The sequence below is a fragment of the Micrasema longulum genome, unplaced genomic scaffold (genome assembly GCF_059751315.1).
Source record: "Micrasema longulum isolate JH-2025_06_02 unplaced genomic scaffold, ASM5975131v1 h1tg000212l, whole genome shotgun sequence".
NCBI classification, from domain to species: domain Eukaryota; kingdom Metazoa; phylum Arthropoda; class Insecta; order Trichoptera; family Brachycentridae; genus Micrasema; species Micrasema longulum.
This window is the reverse complement of record NW_028277417.1, coordinates 214,679-237,620: the sequence shown is the minus strand read 5'-3', so window position 1 is coordinate 237,620 and position 22,942 is coordinate 214,679. Positions and strand designations below refer to the sequence as shown.

Below are 22,942 nucleotides of genomic sequence, written 5' to 3'. Positions count from 1 at the left end.
CAAAGGAAAATATACATACACAAATTAACTAACCACACTTGATTGTGATCAATGAAATAATTAAAGAAGAGATTTGGGTGTTTTATTAGTTTTATTATAGGTTTAGTTACAATAAATGGCCACATAACACAAAACATTCACAAAACGACTAAGCTATAAAATGTCAAGAATCTCATTTGAACATTCTCCTCACGGAAAGTGAAACAATAATAGTATAAACTGACGCATATCAAATCTATTTCCTTTTTGTTTAGCGGCAGCCACAGTAATTTATTCCATATACATTTGGAAACAAACGATCTATGCACATCTATTGTTCATGTTCAACTTGTAACACATAACACTAATCTTACATTAGTTTACAGTTATTAGTATTAAATGTGTACTTTTAAGTACTATCCAAAATAAATCTCTACTATATTGGGATAAATTGATGATGAAGATTTTGCTTACCGTTTCAAATAACTGTACATTGATATAAGCTTTTATCCAAGTTTACGTACGAAATACAGAAGCAAAAATCCTCCTAACCTGCACTTCTTCGTACTTTACTCTTCTCTTAAAAATATTTAGTGTAATCTACAATTTGAAACTTAGGGTAAATATAGAGATATTGTGCTAAAAATATCCGGACGAATTTTTGATTACATTTCATTCTAACATTAAAAATATTCATTTAAAGAGAAGCTGATGCTCTAATTTACATAACACTTTCTATTTTCAGTTTTGTGTCAGTTATTCACAACGGACTGGTGTGATGGGTTGGTACGGAAACAATATGACATTCCAATAAGTTGAGATTCACAAAACACCAAGTTGCGATAATATATTATGTTGACCCGAGTTAAATTATTCAAGAAAAATGGTTGGCAAACATCACACACAATTATTTATCGAAGATGTAAGTAATTTAAGAAAAGAGCGGGAATTTTCGCTGATGGAATATTCATTTAGGTGCAAAAGTGATTTTAAAACATGCTTTCAAATGGACATTTTTTTACATACAAGACTTACTTCAAATACAAATAAATTTATATTGGTAATCAACGTGACTCGACACTTTATCAAATTCTGTTTTGTTTAAAGCGATACGCAAACAATAAATAACCTTAAAAGTAAGTACATTATTATTAAAAATAATTTATAAGAGAACACTTCCATAATACCCAGACAATTATTTCCTATTGAATTTTACGTAATCTTCGGTAATTACATTTTACAAATATTTTAGCGAGAGAATGTTTAGATTGTCTGAGTATGTAGGTGTGTATGTGACTTTATATCAATACAAACAAGCATTATTGGAATGCAATTTTGAGGGAATTTCACAAAATACATAAATTAAAAATAAACCTTAAATCTCTGTAAAATATAAAATAAATAATATCATGTTTTCATACGTTATACAAGTGATTGTATGATATTTTCACTCTCGAGAAACGAATTTAGTAAAATTTTGATAAATTTCATACATACAATTTCATGAATACAATACCCAAATGCAAACTTTCCTTAATGTTTTACCATTCATTCTTTTAAATATCGTTTCTAAGAAGAAGGATTTGGTTAGAGGGAAAAATAAATAAGTAACGATTGGTGGGATATTCAGATCCTTGTTCCTAATTATTTATTCTAAAATAACAAGTTATTGCTTAATTACAAATCACGCAATAATTTGTTACTTTAATATCTCAAAACGTAAAGCAGCCTCTATATAACATTCATGAACGAAAATATTCATAAGCTACCTCAATAAAGGTATAAAATATATATGTAGATCTTTAATATAATGCGGATGAGGGTACAGCCAACGCCCATGGTAGGATGTGACCGAGTGGTCACAAGGAACGGGACGTTATGTGAGTTAATCATCGGCGTGCGCTGGCTAAGTACCGCTTCCAATAGCGACGCTATCCATAGAACCTACCCTAAGTTGCGTTAAAAAAATAAAAAGACAATGCAGTTACATTGTGAAACAAACCTACAGTATATAATATTTACGTTTATATAAAAGATACAATGTTTCAAATGCAAGTTTTGCCTAAGGATAAAGGTTATAAAAAAATCAAATATATCTTACGACGCATCCATTGCTTCTTTTCTGCACAGGCTTAGTAATAAGATATTTTACAGAATAACGAAGCTTTTAGAATTGGGTAATATTATTCAGCATTTTCGCAAATGCGCAATTACTTACGCGCATCGATGTAAACATTTTACGCGTGTAAATATTTACACTTACGGAATGTAAAACTCAATTGATAAATACAGCTGCGAAAATAGTGGAAAACCTTTTGTCGTGAGTCTTAGGAGTAGAAGAAAGAATTGAGTAAGGTTTTATAAACAATTTTACCTATAAATAAAAGAAACACAAAGTGATGGGAGATATTAAACAACCCGTCTCCCTTTGCGCACCTGAGATATAAACCAAAATGTCGCAGTTTCCGATTGTAAATAATGTACACCTCTATAAAAGAGAATAATGCAACTCTTCTATGTGTCGCATAAACTACAGACAACATCAATACAAGTATTATATGTATAACCAAACTATGGCCGATGATAATGTTGGAACTAGAATTCCACAAGTTAGCACTCTCTACTTCATCACATTTCAATATTGTATCCCCCACTCCGAATGACAAATTTACAATTTTATACTAAACAAAAGTGAGACGGGTTTCAAAGTTCTTTGGAAAATAATACATATTTACTCCTTCACTTCGAAATATTTGTAGGTGGGATTCTCGTATCCATTTATCTGCATATTGGCGACGTGGCGCTCTTCCGGGGTGGGTGGAACACATGGGCCAGTCTGGTCAACCTGAGAAACGAATATACAATATTAATTAGAAACCGATGTGTGGACTCTCACCTAACGAAGATATAATAACATTATAACAAACCACTATAAGTAGAAGTGGGTAGACAGACGATGGCAGGTATTAGCATTGTTACAAATATTTATCATAATTATTGAACAATAAACAAGCACCCATTGTCAGTGTGCCTTTATAAGTAAAATTATTTCATTTCTATATAAAATAACAGTTTATAAAATGGACATTGCATTATCGACAAAATTAAGAAAGGTCTTTTGCGATGGTTCGGTCATGTGGAGCGAATGAATGATGAAAGAACGGCTAAAAAGATTTATGATGCGAATGTGTCTGGTTGTAGAAGTCGAGGAAGGCCGAGAAAGACATGGCATGATCAAGTACAACAAATTCTTGAAAGTGGTCATGTGAAAAGTCGGAATAATCGACGTGCGTGCATGAGAAGATGTATGAATGTGAAGGAAGCAAAGGAAGTGTGCCAGGACAGAGTGGTGTGGCGTTCTATCCTCTCTGCCTACCCCTCCGGGAAATGGCGTGATGGTTAGTTAGTTAGTTAGTTACATTGCTGGTTATCCAGCAAAATGTGGATAAATCTAGTTTTGCATTTAAAAAAAGGGGACATTTCTAAATGTTCTATCTGAATTTGCTACATATGTACATTAGCATATTGCCACCATTTTTTCTGACAAATGCTGAGTGTTTGCTTCTATTACTCTCATAATATACACATATTGATAAAAAAAAATACAGAAAATTTGTGTATATTCTTTAAAATCTTTATTTATTCCACATTATTAATATTGTCCCCTTCAAAGTAATCACCATCAGATATACACCTATGCCAACATATCTTCCAATCCTCGAAACATTTTTAGAATCCACTTTTTTCAGTTTCACCAGCGATTCGGTCTTTAAATCTACTGTATTGTCGCAAAATGTCATTCTTTCATATGATATAAATAGTCCTCTTCATCTTTGGGAACAGAAAAAAGTTGCAGGAGGCCAAATCTAGTGAGTAAGGTTGTTTTTTTATTGTCAAACAGATACAAACAAGCAGCGAGGCATGAGCGGGTCTGTCATTTTCGCTCTGGAATAATACTAATTTGTCTATCAAAAACTAAATAAGTGCCAAAATGGACAGATTCATTATTATAAAGAAGTGCACCAATCTAGGAAAAAAAATACGCTCTTATGTATTCGAATTGAATTTTCCATGTATTTTTTTATCAAACGTCTTATAAGATATATCTAGTACACATTATTTTCTTGTTTGTATTTTCTTTAAGAAGTCAAGTGGTTTTTAAATTGGTTGGCGATAGTCAAATGAACAGCCATATTAGGCAAACTGTTCTCGGGATTGAAGTGGAATTGGAGACTATAGAGCTTCCAGTGATCCCATTCCGCAAATGGGTGTGCTAAGATTGAATTGATACAACTCATCTCTCACAACTTGCTGAATAGTGAAATGCGGGATACGTACCTCGACGAAGCCCATTGCGTGTGGACTAGCAGCGTTGCGCCTACGCAATACGGCCACACCGATGGCCACACCTCCCAGTACTGCGGCCAGCCCCACACACACAGCCAGGTATAGGGCACGGCCTGTGTGGGCCAGACCACTTCCTCCGTATACCTCGCGTCTCACAGAGTAGCTCTGGAAAGTGACAACAAGTCGTGATTACATATTTATTAGGATTACAACAGCGATAAAACAGTGGACAAGATCACACTCTGAGGTAATAATTTGGCTTATTTCACACCGGTCAGTTTTCCCGTGTTCAGGTGGATGAAAATTTCACTTCTGTCCAGTGGCAGTGTGAGAAATAAAACCGCACAATCGTTTCAGATGTGGCTGCTCTCGGTGAATAAGAAAATCGGGTGGAGATAAGTACACCTCATAGTGAAATAGTTGGCGCATTAGCCTTCCATGCTTGAGGTCACAGTTTCGATTCCTGGCTTTCCAGCTTCATCTTTGTGAATGTGTTTTTTTTGTATGTAAAAAGGAATATATATTTGAGTTCATATTAGTTACGGAAATAGTTACATTTTCAGACCATATAAAATCAGGTTGTGGTCCCGCAGCTAGTGTTGCGGACTCACAGATCAGAGGTCTGAGATTCAAACCCCACTCTACCCCAACTTGATTGACATTTTCTAATAGTGAGTTATTTACAACTTGCCACCTTGGCCACCAAAATTGAAATATTTGAGTAAATTATAAGAACGCTATATCTTTTATTAATAAAAAAAAAAGATGTAAATAACTGGAAAAATGGGAATAAAGTAGTGGTTAAGTGGATTTACACTGCCATTGTCCCTGGACTGGCACCATTGCCCACTATCATATAACCTACTATCGTCTTAAGGACAGTACAAAAGATGAATCATACATTTTCGGGATGTAAACAATATATAATAAAAATATTCGAATTACTAATTAAATGGATGGATGGATGTCAAATTGTTAACAGACAGGGAAATAGAAAATGACCTCAATTCCCCACTCAACTGAAGATATTATGGACAATTACCATAAAAGCAGTAGCATACTTAGGTACCATCAGTTAAAACGCTTAGTTTGATAAATTAATCTGTCCGTAACTCTCACACTGCATTATTGATTCTGTAAATTGTTAAACTGTAATGAATATACATCGAAACAACATTTCCTTTACTTCTATCAACTCCAGCCGGGGTAGGGCTCCCTGCATCCGCAAACATAAATCCTACATGGAAAACAGGGAAGGCGAATAATACTTACGGGTTCGCCATGTCCGATCTCGTGGATCATGGCGTGGGCGGGAGGGGGTTCAGGCTGCGAGCGCGAGGCTGCGGCCGCCTCGTCCGCGATCCTCTGTACGGCGGCGTCGTCTACTGTAGCGGGGCCCGGTGTTGGGCTGGAGCCAGCCTGCTCCTCCTGGAAGGTTTCCTCAATCTGATATTTATTTAGAAGTAGGTACTACTAAAGTATTTTTATTTATTTGAATACACAAAAGAAATTTCGAATCAAAATGAACATTGAACAAAAATGAACCAACAGACACAGAAGATTTTTAATAAACATTCACATTAAATTTTTTATTTATTTATATTTACGGCCCTAAGCCAATTACAACACTAACATGAAGATAAAACCTCGGAGTTATTAGTTATTAGGCGGCACAGCTGGCGACGGAAAAATTAAAATATGAATGCCAAACAATGTAAAAAAAAGTGAAGAAAAAATTCTTAATAATCCCAGTCAAAATTTATTGAAATATGTATGTAGTTACATAAATATCACAAAAATTCTCATATAAAAAAATATTTTTCGTTGAATACACATAAAAAAAACCTACAACACATTAAAACATGCATACAGGAAAAAATAAAAACAATGAGAAACTTCAGCTCTACGGGAAATTGGATACAAAAATATTTTCTAACGCACGGTAAAAATTAGAGCATTAAATTGTACTGCAAAGTTTCTTCGATTTCAAAGAATTTCGGTTTACCGTAATTCAACGGACCAATCAGAAAGACTAACCGAGAAGAAGCAAAAGAGAACTTGAGACTTACTCGCTGATTCAGGTTGAACTTGCCAAAAAAGAGTCAGGTTCTTGTGTTTGGCAAGTGCACATGATATTGCTATATTTAACCTACAAATGTAAGTGAAACACGAAAGAAAATTTCTTACCCAAACATGAACACCAAATTATAAGTGGCTTGTTTTGTGATTAGCAATGACATTCTATTAAAGTACTGCTATTTTTAAAGAACTACCATAGAGCGGTGATTGGTAACATATGGCACGCCAAGACATTTTGCCTCGTTTACGGAAGATCTTCGCCCAAGAACGAGCAATGCGCTTTCTTCGTTAACTAGGAATATTTCGATTATTTTTCATTTACAAAAGTTGCAAAAATAAATAATATCCCTAGATGTGACATGGCCAGGTTTTTAAAGAATTTTGACACGACTAAAAAGTTTACTTATCGCTGCCGTAGAGGTAAATTTAGGTTAGGTACTTATAAAAATATTTCTAACCTGGCTGTCCTGAGTGTTGCTGACTACATCCCTGTCAGCCATGTACAGGGGGGTGGGTGTGGCCTGTGACGGGGCTGGCCCGGCGGATGATGGCGGAGGCTGCGATTGGCCAGTCGGCGAGGGGGAGGGAGGGGCTGTCGCTGGGGCTGCGGAAGTGGGCGTGGCTGCGTTAGACTGCTCCTCGGAACGAGGGATCACCAGTAGAGAGTCGTCGTCGTCATCTTCGAGGGATTCTTGCTCGAATGTACCGGCCATTTTCTTTCCTAAAACGGCTTCAACCTGAAAAAATATAAGATATTTTTTATGTCCGCGAGTATTCGTATTTATTCAGACGTATTCATTCAGAAGTATTTATTCAGACACTAATTGACATTTTCAGCTGTGATGTTTTTATCAACTAATTATTACTCCATTGACAATAATTCAACATCATACCATTCCCACGCAGACTGGGAGTACATGGCTAATCGCCGATTACAAAATTGCTACAGAATGCTTTGCAAACTAGCATCTCTTAAACCCAACTTGGTTAAATTTAAACAAAGAAGCATATTTATATAGGCCTATAAAGCCTCTCACAAATATTAGAAACATCACTTCACATCATTCCAACATAAGCAGTATTACTGATAATTGAACTGTTAATAATTGTTTACGGACCTGAAATCTGTTTAGAAATAAATGCAGGAATTTACGTAAAAATTCGCAAAAATGGCTTTTCTGTAATATTTTCATCACACGACAGCATATTTCTATTTGTTAGAAAATAAAGGTACAGAAGGGACCAAGGAATTGAAATAGTCTTTTCTTCGTGCTTAAAATGTGTCTTAATTGAGGCGGTCAGCGCAGAAGTGTTTTTTTTTTTAAATTTATTTTTATTTGGACCCCTGTATTTAGAAGCCTTACGTGTCATGTACAAGGCTAAGGTAATCGGAAAAAATCGTTTTTGTTTGTCTTGGAAATGGGATGTTCGATCACTGATTTTGGTTTATTACCTTTATGAGTCCAATCACCATTGTTGCAAAGTTCAAGAACAATGGCGCGTGATAACTACTTTTTACTACAGTGTGGATATCTGTTAAGGATATTCCATCTTTCCTACATTCTGCTTCAAGATTATGGCGTTGCAAACTGAAAAATGGGCACTGAAATAACAGATGTTCTATACTCTGTGAAAAAATATCATCGCATGGACAATAGTCATCATTCCTTAATTTAAACCTATATAGATAACTTCTCATAGCTCCGTGTCCGGTAAAAATTTGGGTCATTTCGAAAGTACTTTGGTGATGATGACGGAAGTTTGCTGCATCAGCCAGCGTTGGGAATTTTTTTTTAGTGATTTTACCTGTAGAAGAAGCGCGGTAATGATCCTCCCAACGCTGCTGCGTATTTTGTTTTATACAGCGTTTAGCAAAGCTAAGGGGAAATTCTGAGAAGAAAGGTGCCGTTCTTTTACAAGTTGCGGCTCTTGCTCGTTCATCCGCTGTCTCATTTCCTACGATACCAGCATGTCCTCTTATCCAGCATATTTGAATGTTCATCCCTCTTATTTTTAGATGCTTAATTTTATTATGAATATCTACAATGAATGGATTTACCGACCGAGTATCTGTTATAGCTTGAACGCCCGAATGACAATCTGATAATATTTTTGCAATAACCCATCTCTCTGGTGGTTTCTTTAATAACCATTCGAGAGCTTCTCGTATTGCGAGTAGTTCAGCCTGAAAAACTGAGCAGAAATTATCTAATTTAAATGTTCTGCCTGGTAATTCTTTATCACTCTCAAAAGGAACGAATGCCGCTCCCACTTTTCCGTCGAGCAGGCTACCATCCGTAAAGATTCTAATTTCATTGGGAGCATAAGGAGGTATATCTTTGTCAAGTAAAAGAATATTTTCGGGAATTCTTTCGCACGGGTGAGGTAAATCGAAATAGTTTGCAGTTCCTTGATACTTGCGATCATCTGGAATGGAATACAGCTTACCAAATTTCTTGACATTATAAATGTCCTTCCTTTCTTGTGAAGTGATATAACTCATTTATACTTATTAGTAGGTTACATTTTGTCATTGCATCTATAAAAGTTAGCACCTTTAAAGGCAATTAATTATCTGTGGATTGAAATGCCATTTTAATCACACTTGTAACATACATTATCCATTCAATGAGGAAGTTCAGTGCTATGGGAAATTGGATACAAAAAATGTTTTCCTACACCTGGTAAAAATCAGAGCATTTAATTGTACTGTGAAATTTCTCAAAAATGTATGAGAAAAATAATAAAAATAAAGTACTTCACATCGTCACAATTTCAGGTGTGCTTGATTTGCCAACCAGCAACAGATTTTCAGTTTAAGGGGTGGCCATGTTTTTTGACATTTAGCGGATACAAAAACAGAGAGGCACAAATGCCACACTATAAGAGTCCACGAGAATGTTGGAGGACGGAGAAGGATAGGGAGACTCATCCAGATGAGTCTCCCCCATCCTCCTGAGAGCATGGTGTTCACGATCCTCGTAACTGAGGGACCGACTAGAAAGAAGCGGGTACAAATAATTTGTACGGGGTTTAATATTTAAATAGCAGAAACACTCACCGACTCCAACTGGTGACGTCATGGGCGGTGTAATATCGGTGAGGATTTTCAAAACATCGTAAAAATGATAATACATTAAACAAAAAAAAATTTGGCTTAGTTTGATAGTCTGTTAACAATTTTTTTTTTTCAAAAACCACTGAATTTCCTCATTAGTGAATAAAGGCAAATTTACCCATGGATTTATTTGCACTTGTAACATATCTATTTAATTATACGCCATTGCCCTAAAGATCTGCAAAATTATCCACTGTAGAAACCCTTACTCGATGCCTCTCTTGTCGGACGTCGGCCCTCTGACGGCCGCGCTGTTCCTTGCGCAGTCGCTCCTCGGCCCTCGCGCGCTCCTTGTCCGCCGCCTTGCGCTCCACCTCCGCTCGGTACTTGTCCAGTATGGCCGCCTCCGCCTCGGGCGTCATGGACAGCATCGAGCCGGGGGTCTCGTCCTTAGATCGCAGGGCCTGCAAATAATTAACAACCATGATATAAATTGGTGCATGATTTTACTATTAGATTTAAGGCAGAAGATTTAACTATTTATGACAACATATCTGGGAGAACATTTAAGAGAAAAGAATATGGAAGTCTAGATATTAACAGGATGTATGATCTGTCATTGGCTGGCCAATCTGCCAATGTTCAAACACCCATATTTCTTAAATTATTCTAACCTCCGGTAACCGGACTTGAGGGTCACCTGGGGGCATTCTGGTGTTCTAGATACTAACGTTTCCTATCACTGTCGACATAAAGGGGTTCGAATTGGGTGATAGATTTATTTATTTTATTTATACTTCCCCTTGTCCCAACCTTGTAGACGATGAGGTTGTTGACAAAGTTGTTAGTATAAATATTTGTTTGCGCTTTTCTTTTCTGAATTTGGTTAGTAGAGGAAGAAATATAATCAATTCGTAGTGAAGAAAAAATTGATTGCTTGTATGAGTGAATCCGAAGAAAGACATTTAGTCTTTAAAACAGATTCAGGTATGTGGTGGATGCTTTTAATGTTGATTTTTGTAAAGTTAAAGAGCTGAATCCTTTATTGATGCGGTTGAGATTCATTTGAATCAAATATGACAGAATTTTTTTTCCAGTTTTTATGCCTACTTCTTGGAACAGTTAGTTTTTTTATTGTAATTTTATTTAATATTTTCGCTGCAGGTTTTGCTGGTCTTCCCCAAAATAGTGATAATCGACAGTATTTTTTTACTTTTAACCCACTCGAATACTAATTACAAGTAAGTTGGCCTCTAAGCTTAGGTCTGGAGAAACAAATTTAGAACAAACTTGCCAGGAAGGTAATGCCACTGCATGACATAACCAATACTATTTTAAATATCATCAACTTTTCTGCTCACTCAAATTTAAAACACACATTTGGTCATAATATTCATAATTACAATACGCGTTATTCAAGGAATCTTTGTGTCTAAGTTTCGCTCAACAAAGTTTGGCAGTAGGTCCTTGGAAAATATTGGCCATTCCGAATATAATAAACTGCCTGATGAGCTAAGACACGAAAAACTGAATAAAAAATCCAGAAGTGTCGCAATTAAAAAATATTTCCTAAATCTTTTTGATATTGATAATTATTAATGTAGTTTACATAAGATGGTGTTTTATGTTTCTTATACAATAATGTTTTCTTTTTATTTCGGATTTATTAATTTGTATGATATGATGTATTGTCAAAAAAATGTGTTTTCTTATGTACAGTCCCAAATGAGTTTCTAATAACTCCTGGGAGTATAATATGTAATTTTTGTATTATATGTTTTATTAATAATAAAAAAATTAAAAAAAGGATATGTAGGTATGCAGATGACTGAAGGTATGTCTTTTGAAATAACAACATACCTACACTCCTTACAAAGGGTGATACCTGAATGTAGTCGTCCATCAGCTGGCCAATCTTGGTGTAGAGGTCCGGGTAGCGGCGCAGCATCTGCAGGCTGTGGTTGACGGTGCGGTCGATGTCCAGCAGGCGCTCCAGCGTGCGGGGCCTGTCTGCGGCCGCAGCCTCGGGGGAGCCCCCCAGCAGGTGGCGGTAGTGGGCCAGAGCATGCGCGCGGTCCTTATGCAGAGCCCTCAGCAGCTTCTGCAGGCACTTCTGGACGCGGTGCGTCTGGTAATGGGAGAGATACTGTTATGCGTCAGTATGGTTGTCACATTTTGTCACATGCACATGTTGTTTATTTTGTTGAATATATAGTTAATTTTGTTGCATATAATAATAAGATAGTAAGTAGCCAATATTAATAAAGAAACAATATTTTTAAAAAGCATTGGTTAAAATGGTGTTAACACCAACATAGTATTGTTATTGTCCGCATTCATAGAAAATAAAAATACTTACAAACATGTTCAACAGTTGACGATTGTCAAGCTGCGATAAATGTTATGAATACGCTTGATTTTTGACCGTCAATTACTTAAATTCAACCATCAAATATATGTTTGTAGACATTAGTTCTCATAAGGATGAACAATTGTCCGATTTTTCATTAAAGAAATAAAATTAACGAAATTAGTAGACTCAAATCAGTGTTTAATTTTAATTTAAAAACTAAAATTATGGAGTTCTACAAAATAAACACAAACTCCGTAAATATATATTAAAAAATGTATCTACTTTAGCTGGATTTTCAATAACTTAAAACAACATAATAAAAAGGATTAAAGATTCATGCATTTATTGGGAGATCAAGAAGATTGCTACACGGTGTATACCACCATGATTCTTTCGAAATGTGTCAAACTCTATAGATACTCATAGTGTATACAAATCTTTAGTATATACTACAATATATATATACAGTATTGTTTTATTTACAAATAAAACAACTCTATAGTATTTACAAATACGTTACCCCATATGCACAATCTGCCTAACAAAATAAATTATCACAAGAACTGGTCCCAGTAATCTAATAATCTAAGTAACTTAAAAATAAACTATGTTAGTAAAAATATCTAATAAAGAAAGAAAGAGTAAAATTAAAGAAAATATTAAATGCATAGATAAAATTTATGTGTTAAGGTAGATAGCCGCAAGCTGAAAATGGTATTTTCAAGATAAATGCATATTTTTGTCATGTTTTTTGCTGTTTTTTCGTAATTTAAATAAGTGTTCTTCAGTAAAGTCGGTTTCAAAGGTAAGAAATGAGTTCATAGGTATGATTTAACCATGTTATTAACGTAAAGTAGAGTAAGTGTTATTATTATTAAAGAAAATGTGTTTTGCCACTACATATTTGCACGAGCTTGTTACGCTTAAACTTAAATTGGCGCTCTTTGGCAAAACAAATACCAAAATATTACTATGTTGGAGCTTTTTAGCTAGTAAATATATCTTTAAAGGAAAGAGAGCAAAATAGGTGATAAAATATGATAGAGGCTACTTATAGGAATGCATTGAGCCCTGTTTAGAGAGCTTGATGTGATCAAGGTGGGGCGCTTGAGGTGGGCTGGCCAAAATAAAAACGGCGAAAACTCCTTAAAACATCTTTCCGTGTCATAAAGACGACAAAGACCAAGAAGGACCAAAATGCGATGCATAGACTGCATCAGCTCAGATACAGCAACATTGAACGTGGGGAACTACAGAGGAAGCGTAGCAAGACATGAGACAGCAGGCTAACAAGAGTGAAGGAGTGTTCTTCGTGCAGCCAAGGCCCACTCAGGGATGTCGAGCTTGCGAAGATGATGGGTATGATTTTTCTACAGCATGCAAGTACGGAAATGTTGCAAGCTAGGAGGCAAGTCGGTTATGCCTTTCCTACGCATGCAAGTGCAAAAGCAGAATAAAATAGTTACGTTTGGCGGGACGTCGGCTAGGGCGCGCGTGTAGCAGGCGAGCGCGTCGCGGCGGCGCTGCGCGATGTGCGCCAGCACGCGCTGCTGGTGCAGGGCGGCCAGACGACGCTGCTCGGCGGCGCCGGCGCGCTCCAGCGCGCGCACGCCGGCCTGGAAGCGCGCCGTCATGCGGCGCCGGAAGCCGGCGGCGCCTCGCGGGTCCTGAGCGCGCATCTCCTGGTAGCGCTCCTCCAGCTCGCCCCACTCCTTCATCACCTTGGTCACCTGCGAGCAGGCGTCCACATTAATCACAATGACCACCGTACGAGAGAGCAGGATTGATGAAAGCGCCCAACCCGTTCCCAAAACTGATTCTAAGTTTATCTTCAATTCTGAATATCCACTGTCGATTTTTGTAAAACTAAATTATTTTCATATTTACATCACTTCATACGTCTAGGTAATTGAATCTATCATTCAAGCGTGTTGATACATCTATTGAATAACACAGAAATATATATTACAAACTAGTACTGTGTATATATATATTTTTTCCATTTATCATCATTTAACATCAATCTGCCTGTGATTACACTAATTATTTGTATGTGACATCATAGCCACGAGGGTTAAAAAGATTAATTAAATAGGCCAGGTAAGATTTGCTGCTGAAGTCAGCGTCAGCGCTGTGGAAGTAAAAACAGCTCAAACAGCGCCAACCTTCTCCCGGTGGGTCTCCTCTAGCCTCTGCTGGGCGTCCTTGAAGCTCTGGTGCTCGATTCTGGGGTCGAAGTGCGTGAAGTAGGGGTCCTGCGTGGCGGCGGGCTCTACCTTGGCGGTGGTGGGCGGGCTGGTCGGCGGGCTGGTGGCGGCAGCCGTGGGCGGCGCGGCCGTGGAGCTAGCGGCCGTGGCAGGGCCGTCCCAGTGCCCGAAGGAGTCGTCCTGCGGCTCCAGGTCCTCGCGGGAGTCGTCGTCGTAATCGTCATCGGCGTCGTCAGTGTCCACGTCCGCAGTGTCGTCGATATCATCTTCATCTGGAAATATTACTTTTATTTTATTTGCCCATTTAAGAAGCAGAAAAAGGCATACCCATTTGACCTACTGTTTGTGCAATTGAAATCTTGTCACGAGGAAGAATGACAATATCCGACATAAGCTCTCCATACAATTTACCAAACCCACAGTGAAAGGGGAATGAAAGCAGTAGGGCCAAATTGTATTGAAATCGCAGTTTACGAAATTGAAAATAAATAAAGCTACTCGATTTTTGAAAAAAAAAATTTTTTGGATAACAATGAGGTCGCGTGCTGTGTAAATGAATGGTTGGCAAAGGTCGGACAAATATTCAACCAGGAAGCTACAGAAATGTTCGGAGCATCGCTGGAAGAAGTGCATACAAGTCCAGTAGCTCAATCGCAAATAACTATCGACGTGCTTAAAAACATGCTAAGCATTTGGGCGATCACAATGAACAATAATGAACATCGCAATCATAAGTCAACGCTCGTGTCGGTTTGTTTTTTGTTTTCCTCGTAAATGAATACAGTTTACTGGCGAAAAATTGGCGTTTACTATAAAAAATAATACAATTTATTGTATTTGCAAAATAGTAAGGAGTATCTAAAAAAGTAAAAATTAAATTACAATTACTATGGCGACTGCTTTTATTGACATTTGGCTTGCCAACCGCAGGCTAAATGAAATGAATAGCATGATAAAAAATAATAAATAAAAAAAATTGGAGTTTTGGAATATTTTCTATATTAACACCGGTGAAATTTAAATATGTGATTGCGCAGCAGGTTTATGCGTCGCGAAACGTAAATATTTAGACATTTAATATTAGGTGTTCACGGATGTTCCATTGTGATCGTGAATACGATAAACAACCATGGTGAGAATAACGTCGCTTATTAGCACATCGATAGTTATTTCTGATTGAGCTACAGGGGGACTGTGTCGAAAAATAAGGCACAAAAACTTTTTCTCATCCACTTCGAACAACTTTCATACATATATCAAGAATAGCCATAGTTCTCATAAAGGACGGTACGCGGTTGCTGTTTGCTAATTCCAAGATCAATGACTTATCGCATTTTCAGTAAGTTTATTAATTTCTCGGGTATTTTTATAATAATAATGAGGAATATATTGAAAACAAACCATCCGATCCAGCGCCACCATTGTTAGAAAGAGGTTCGTCCGCCATTTCTTGGTCGTCATCTTCTTCGTCAATATCCTCGGTGTCATCATCGTCGTCATCGTCTCCGTCATCATCGATGGCATCGTCAACAGCGTCGCCATCACCAGCTCCGTCAGCAGCGAGGATATCATCGTCCTTAAGCAGGTCTGATTCCGGTTTCAGAACATCGAGGTCGATCGGCTTCTTCACTTTGAGATTATCTGTAACAAAAAGATAGGCACTTGCTTAGGAACGTTGCAAATTACAAGAAATGAAAACATACATATTTTTTTAAAGTTGCAAGTTATTTGTACCTTTGCTTTTGTTTTATGCGAGGTTTAATATCGATATATTTTTCATGAAATAGTATTCAGTAGACTTTAAATTTCTTACACCGAAGATAACAGTAAAACAATAAAAACAAAATAAGAATTAATAAAATAACACTTAAAAATTTTACATAATGAAAATAGTCATTTTTCAGTTAATTGGAGGATCTTTTAAAAATGAATTTACCATAAAATGCACGCAACGATCCATGGAAAGACAGATGCTCGGTGTATGTTTAGATATAATAAGACGTGAAGAAAATAAATTTAATGAATATTATAGTAAAATACGTATCAAGCGGAGACGAAAATGTAATATTTATAATAGTTTCGAATCGTGTGAACTTCTACAGACATGTACACTGCCGTCATAAGAAAGAAGGACGCATCCAACATTTTTTTCGAAAATGAGTTAAATACATATTCGGAATCAGGAAAAAATACGCATCTACTAAAAATACATCTATCTTCCTAAAATAACCACAACCCTATTATTTTCACTAATAAATTAGACTAAACTGCAAAAAGTCTCGAAAATAACTAAATATAAAAAGCTGTTCTGACTTATATAATTATTAAAGACTGATTAAAATACTTATTTTTTCTTCTATTCCGATTTTAAAAACATCTGGAATGAATCTGAATTTAAGATCTGCTGGTAATTTCGAAGTAAATTGATTATTAGGTCGGCGTTACTAGTTTGAAAAACAGTAAATGGCCAGTAACGTCTATTTTATTTAGTTGAGTAGAATCAATTGGCATATTGACACTAAAAAAGAAAGACGTTTACTTAATTACTAAATAAAAAGGGCGTTTCTAGCTAGAAGCGTCTTTTCATTGAAGTATGAGATATTTTCTTGAATTTTTTTTACTAAAAAGAAGAAGAAAATGTTATTTTTTAAATATATAACGTAACATTTATTAAAATAAATATATTCCGTTAGGGCAAACCATAATACATACTGTCGCATACTAATATACTTAATTTTTGTAGTATTTTTCACACAGCGAATTTTTCAATATCCGAGTTACAACATTTATTTTCTCCGTTTTTTGTTTTATGTAGAAACGTACTTCTTTCTTATGACGGCAGTACATAGGTACTCGGGTGTGCGGCACGGATTGGTATCGGCCGTGTGCAACCCTCCGTAACCGCAGACTACCGCGGCCTGGCCATTGTGAGGTGCCCCCATCGCTCCATATAATATACATATTATGCTCTCTCCCAATATATCCCATACCCCGAAACCTATTAGCCAGAATCTACCGACGCTGTAGGCAAATCAATAAAACATAAAATTAGGATTATTCATTTACCCCTGAACACGAAACATGCAAAAACTGTTATATGAAAAAATAACTTTAGTAAGTACATAATTAATTATATTTAGAGGAACAGTTTTCAAAATATTGCCAGCTGCCGCCTAGCATCGTTCATTGTTAAGGGCAACGCAATATTGGAATGAGCTACCTCTTCATATAAAGAATGCACCTTCTCTAGCCAAATTCAAGAAACGCCCTAAACATTATTATATATCCCCAGAATCCCGAACTCCCTGAATTTGACTGTTTTAAAAACAAAATTATACGTATTTTTATAGATTTTTCTTTCTTTTTCTAAACTCATTATCTGATTCCACATTTCTCATCATTTAATATGTATAACACAAATGCATTTTAAAAAAAGAAGCTAATATGTGCAAGCTTCATCTCCCAATTAAAAAACAGCTGTTGTTTTTAATTAATTAGGTTTTTTTTAGGTATGCGTCTTTTGATATATATTTGAGGTTTTTTAGTACAAATTTTTGACCAACTCTTCTTTTGACCAGTCTGTTTTTTGGATGGCTCGAAGATATTGGTTTTAGCCATAAGTCCACCAAAGTACCTGAAGTTTTAAATAAATAAATAAAATAAAATAATGTTTGCTATATCCAAGACGAGCGGTCTCGTGGTGTAATGGTCAGCGCGTTTGCCTACCATGCACGAGGTCTCGGGTTCAATTCCCGACATGGTTGATATGAAACATTTATTCAAAAGAGTGTTTTCACACTAGAATATTTCATAGTCCCTGAACTGGTGCCTGAAGCGTAAGACTGATCATCTTACCTTCATGCAACAAAAAAAAAAACAAGTTACGCTGCGATCGGTGTACCAATGCAGCGCCCTAGGCGCCACTAGATGCGGAAAGGAAATGATCATGATGATGAAGACGAGTTAGCATAGAAGTAACGGATCTATTTATTATATAATACGTCAGTGATTGTGATAATGTTGCAATTTACATTCATAAAATAATTAAGGGGTAAACGAAAAATAAACTCAAATTGAACCAACGAAGCCGTACACACAAAACTACAGATAAAAGTGAAAGATTACTAATGTGGAGAAAAACTGAGTTTCAAAACTCATTGCACAAGGGTTTAAAACTGTACAAAGAGTTGAGAGCCTTGAAATATTCTAAATCAATTTGTATAAATGATAAATTTTGATATAAAACATTTGCGAGTACTAAAGGTAAAATTAGTTCTTCAAATATTATGAACGAACAGAACGTAATAAAGTATAAATAAATCAATAAAAATTCAAGATCAAAATTTGTTGCCGTGGCCGCTTATACACTGTTCAAAATTCACCATTCTGCCTATGGTTAAACATCCATACTTCCTTAAGTCTTCCATCTGTTGACTTTTGTGAAGTAAAAAAGCTGAAATCTTTATCATGTGGGTGAGATTCATCCGGCTGAACTATTTCATCTACTAGGCAATGCTTGAAAATAATTTTTAATTTTGATTCTTCTAATGCCGGTTAGTTTAATCAACAATGTTTTTGGTATGTCCAAATGTTTGTAAACAGTCTGGAACTTAAACCAGCCAATGACTGGTCAATAGACCTGTAAATGCCTAGACTTTCATATTCCCTTCCCAAAAATGTTTTCCCTCTCTGTTGCAACAAATTTTAATCTGAATAACTCCCGAGGGAGGAAATCCAGCCAGTCTGCAAACATTTACGCATACTGAAAACATTTTTGGAAAATTAAATAGCTCAGACGCATATTTCGAAATTAGTGTTTAAGGAAGAGGAAACTATAATAAAAAAAGGAAACGAACACTATTTTTCATTGAAAAAAAGGAGGCAAAATAATGAAAAATTGAAGTAGGAAAAAACCAAAATAGTTATTTTGGCATAAATTATTTCATAGAATCCGAATCCTAACTACTCGTAGACATGCGGATATGCTATTAGAAAAAGTTCATATGTTGGCTCAGGCGTCTAGCTTTTCTGTCACGTTATTATGGTGTACATATAATACGGGACGCGTATAATGATATATTAGAAATATCCATTGGAGCATATTTGGAGTATTCCTCATACTTGGTCTCACCCACCCCTGGCAACTGACGCTCGAGCGTCGGCGTCAGCGTCGCGCCGCGCGCCTATGACTCACAACCAGCGACACTGTAGGACAAAGAGCCTTCCCTCGCGGGTTAGATTTTAAAAACGACATTTGGTTTTTCCCTGCGTACAATAGAAATATAGAATACTACAACTAATTGAAAATTCAAGTTTTAATAAGTTTCTATTACAAACGGACCTAGAATTCGAGGGAGAGATGCCGAATACCTTAAATATTTTATCAATTCAATAAATTATTACGCATAGATGAGGGAAAATTTCGATAAATATTTGGAACTTGATAGAAATAAAATAAAATAATTCTTGCGTATTCAAAAACAAGAGACTATACAACAAAAATGCTCGGTGTCCGACTCAGTATGTACCTACTTTTTTGCAATATATTATGAATTTAGATATTACAATATATTAATTTACATATTTTTGCCGAATGCTGTCGAAATACGATCTCTCGGGCGAATGTGTGGTAGAAATATGCGAGATAAGTGCACAAATGTCGAGATCCGTGCATTATGTAGGGCTGAGAAAAGCATTATTGGCAAATCAAGAAAGGAGTTCTGCGCCGGTTTGGACATAACGATGCGAACTTTGGTGGATGCAGAAAACGAGGAAGACCGATTGAGACACGGCGTGACTAAATCCAACAAATACTTTAAGATGGACATGTCAAAAGCCGAAATAATTGGCGCGCGTGCATGTGAAGGTGTATGAATGTAGAGGAAGCGGGGTGTGTTTTTTCGTTTACTATTCTTACTATTAATGTGTATTTCATTGCTGTGTAATTATTATTTTTTTGGAATACTCTGTTTCACCTCTCATGTAAATTGTAAAAAAACAAAAAAATATTATTATAAATAAAATAAAAATATTTAATACAATACATTGTTTTCCGCAAGACTAACAGTATTGCACAAAGAATGTCCATCATGATAAAAGCAACATCCTGCAGAACATTCACCCCATAGAGACATGAACAACAAAGGAACGTGGCCTATAAATATACCACGGGGCGTGCTGGCGCCCAATCAGCCCGAACAGTCAGCCCAAGCAAGTCAACAACAACAAATCAGTTTCAGCATGCAGTCCAAGTGCAGTCGGTTCAACTCATCGCCGCTACGCTCGCGTTGCACAACCAAGTGATATTCGACATGCAATAAATACACCTTGGAACACCGGCACCGTATCTTCAGTCGATCTCCAACTGGGAATAGGATCACCACAACCAAAATCCTACATGATCTAAGAAACTAGAAACCCGCCGACTGCATACGGTAGATAAACTTTCAGAAATACTCAGTTCTTTAAGAGCTGACTGAATCGTTAATCCTAATTAAATACACCATAAAAACTTCTAACAATAACAACGCTAGCTGTACTACGAGTAAAACCGTTTATTTCGCATTAAAAACGCCATATTTTTATGAGATAGGAGAATATTTTAGCGATGTACACAATACGTTACAGCGCTCTGTACATTACGCTTTATCCAACACAAAACGTGAGATATTACGAAATAGTGAAATTAAAGGCTTTCGACGCGGGAAATGGTTGTAAAATATGATATACAGCTTTCTGGAATATATGGTTTTGCATAAAAGAAAATCCTGCTTACGCGGCGAGAAGGCAATTTGCTATTCAAAGGGGGAGAAAAATCCTCGAGACGGACGGAAAATTGTCCTAGGGGTGGAAAGCGGTTCCGGCAAGGTCACAAGCAGTACGTCGACCGATAGTCGGGTCGATTATTTGATTTTCAACGTGGAATATTAAAGACTGTATCCAAGACAGGACACGTGGTATTTAGTGAGACATGTGTGGAGAGTTCCGTTAGGGCAATTTTTCTGTAACCCAGGTCACAGTTTAACCCAATAAGGCTTACTGCGCATCTAAGGTCGTCGGAAGACCTAATTTAATTTGTCAATTTTATTATACCTGTACCTGCGTGGGTAAAGGGCGTTTTACCAAAAACTATGAGCGGATTAAATGTTTGATATTAACAGTTAACAGTGCTGCTGATATAAGAATTATTTCTCCAATACACTAAGTAAAAGAGAATCTAATAAATACAAATTAATGTATTATTAATATTTAAAGCGCCAACTTCGTGTTCAAAGATTTTACTAAATGTTATAAAATATTTGTACATAACCACTTACCGACTATTCTATGTCTACCGGTTTCGAGACGTACCCGTCTCTTTGTCAGGACACTAATTAAACCAACATGCAAAACATTTAACATTTAATTCGAAATTGAAATGCCTGATTGTGTCTTGAAAGCGCGTAAAAACTGTTTGGATAAACGTAAAAAAGAAATGTAAATTTTCATTTGTATGTAGGTACTAGGTACTTGTTTATAACTTAAAATATTAAATATTAAAATTTAGAATATTTTTTAAATGTCAAACTCTGCTCTTCTTCCAACGGGGGTGCACTTTACGTAGGAATGCGATTTTCAAAAACGCACTAAATGTCAGTAAATATTATTTTAGCATTAATACAAATCCAGTAAAATGAAATAAATGCGTAGTATAAGAAATTCTAGAAAATAATCTGATTGGAATACATAAAAAACTAATGTTGTACAAACTTTTTTAAAATACAAAAAAATATCGTCCTCCCAATTTATTGGTGTATGCATTCTCGTCGAATTCAACTCCGGTAGGTCGATGAATAAAACATTTACGCCCCTAACTTTGTTCTATTAGATTGAAGATTTTAAGAGCTATAAACATGCCCAGCGCAAAGCTCATCATTTTCTAAAAAAGCTGCACGCAAATCGTAGTTATTTAGTCTATCGAGGACACACATACGAACACTGCCTTTCGTGCATGTTATTTCAAATATCAAATGTTATTTTACGAAGTAAATGCTGAAACAATAAATACATCATGAACCTAACCGTAAATTGCGTGCCGATTCTGTCTTTGCTGTAGGACATTTTAAAACCAGCGTCGGATTTTTTCCTTCTGCCGAGGATCCTCTGAACTGTTGAAAAAAATCACTAAACAGTTCTGTCGATATGTTTCTACAGCAAAGACAAGCATTTAAGAAGCAAGTAATTATCACTCCTGACTTGAGATGATACACTTACCATGTTTATCTATGTAATTGTACATTTAAATAGATTCTAAGATTGTTAAGATTAAGTTAATTAATTGTATTATATATCATTGATGCCAATCAAGTAGAGCTTTCATAAGCCGGTCGATTGGCTCAAAAACCATAATAATGACAAATTATTTTGAAAGAGATTTTGAAATAATTTTACGAGTAGACTTCTAGCAGAACTAACCGACTTCTCTCAAAACACGAACCCATTTCGCTATATTGACTCGGATAACATTTTCCTTTCTCTCCTCCCTTCCCCCACCAGCCAGCGAAACCTTTACACGAGCAGTTTATGTAAGAGAGGAAGTAATTAAGAAAAGTCCGGAAGAGAAGAGTGCAGACTAAATAAATCGCTCCGATAATTGAAGTAAAGGCAGCGGGAGGAACTGGGCTGGATGCACTTTTAGAATGCACCCGTATCCGACTTTCTGGATACTTTTGCAGTCATCTATTACACGCCCTGGGTACTGCATAGCGATCTGAGCGCTAATTTATGTACAACTCGCTCTCACAGTCACAGAGCTAGAGATAAGTTGCTATATAAAAGTATATTCTGAGCACAAAAGACATCCTCTCTAAAATGGAATCATTAGACAACCACGATACTTGCTACATCGACATATAAAACATAGATACGCAATATAGAGTA

The 22,942-nt window shown here is 36.3% G+C and overlaps 1 protein-coding gene across 6 annotated transcripts in view; it reads right to left on the bottom strand.

The window, feature by feature from the left end:
* Window positions 1-1,593: 1,593 nt before the first annotated feature.
* Appl (amyloid-beta-like protein) overlaps window positions 1,594-22,942 on the bottom strand; it is a 148,208-nt gene continuing 126,859 nt past the window's right edge. The window contains exons 4-12 of one of the 6 annotated variants that reach the window (XM_088243460.1): window positions 15,425-15,664; window positions 13,982-14,295; window positions 13,283-13,546; window positions 11,349-11,609; window positions 9,733-9,927; window positions 6,864-7,142; window positions 5,599-5,754; window positions 4,318-4,491; window positions 1,594-2,824 (exon numbers count right to left, since the gene is read on the bottom strand). In XM_088243460.1, the coding sequence (XP_088099586.1) occupies window positions 2,711-2,824; window positions 4,318-4,491; window positions 5,599-5,754; window positions 6,864-7,142; window positions 9,733-9,927; window positions 11,349-11,609; window positions 13,283-13,546; window positions 13,982-14,295; window positions 15,425-15,664 (1,997 nt within the window). In that variant the 3' untranslated portion in view covers window positions 1,594-2,710. Of the gene's footprint in view, window positions 2,825-4,317; window positions 4,492-5,598; window positions 5,773-6,863; window positions 7,143-9,732; window positions 9,928-11,348; window positions 11,610-13,282; window positions 13,547-13,981; window positions 14,296-15,424; window positions 15,665-22,942 lie in introns of all 6 variants that reach the window. The other 5 variants (XM_088243462.1, XM_088243457.1, XM_088243459.1 and 2 more) reach the window with 5 other exon arrangements.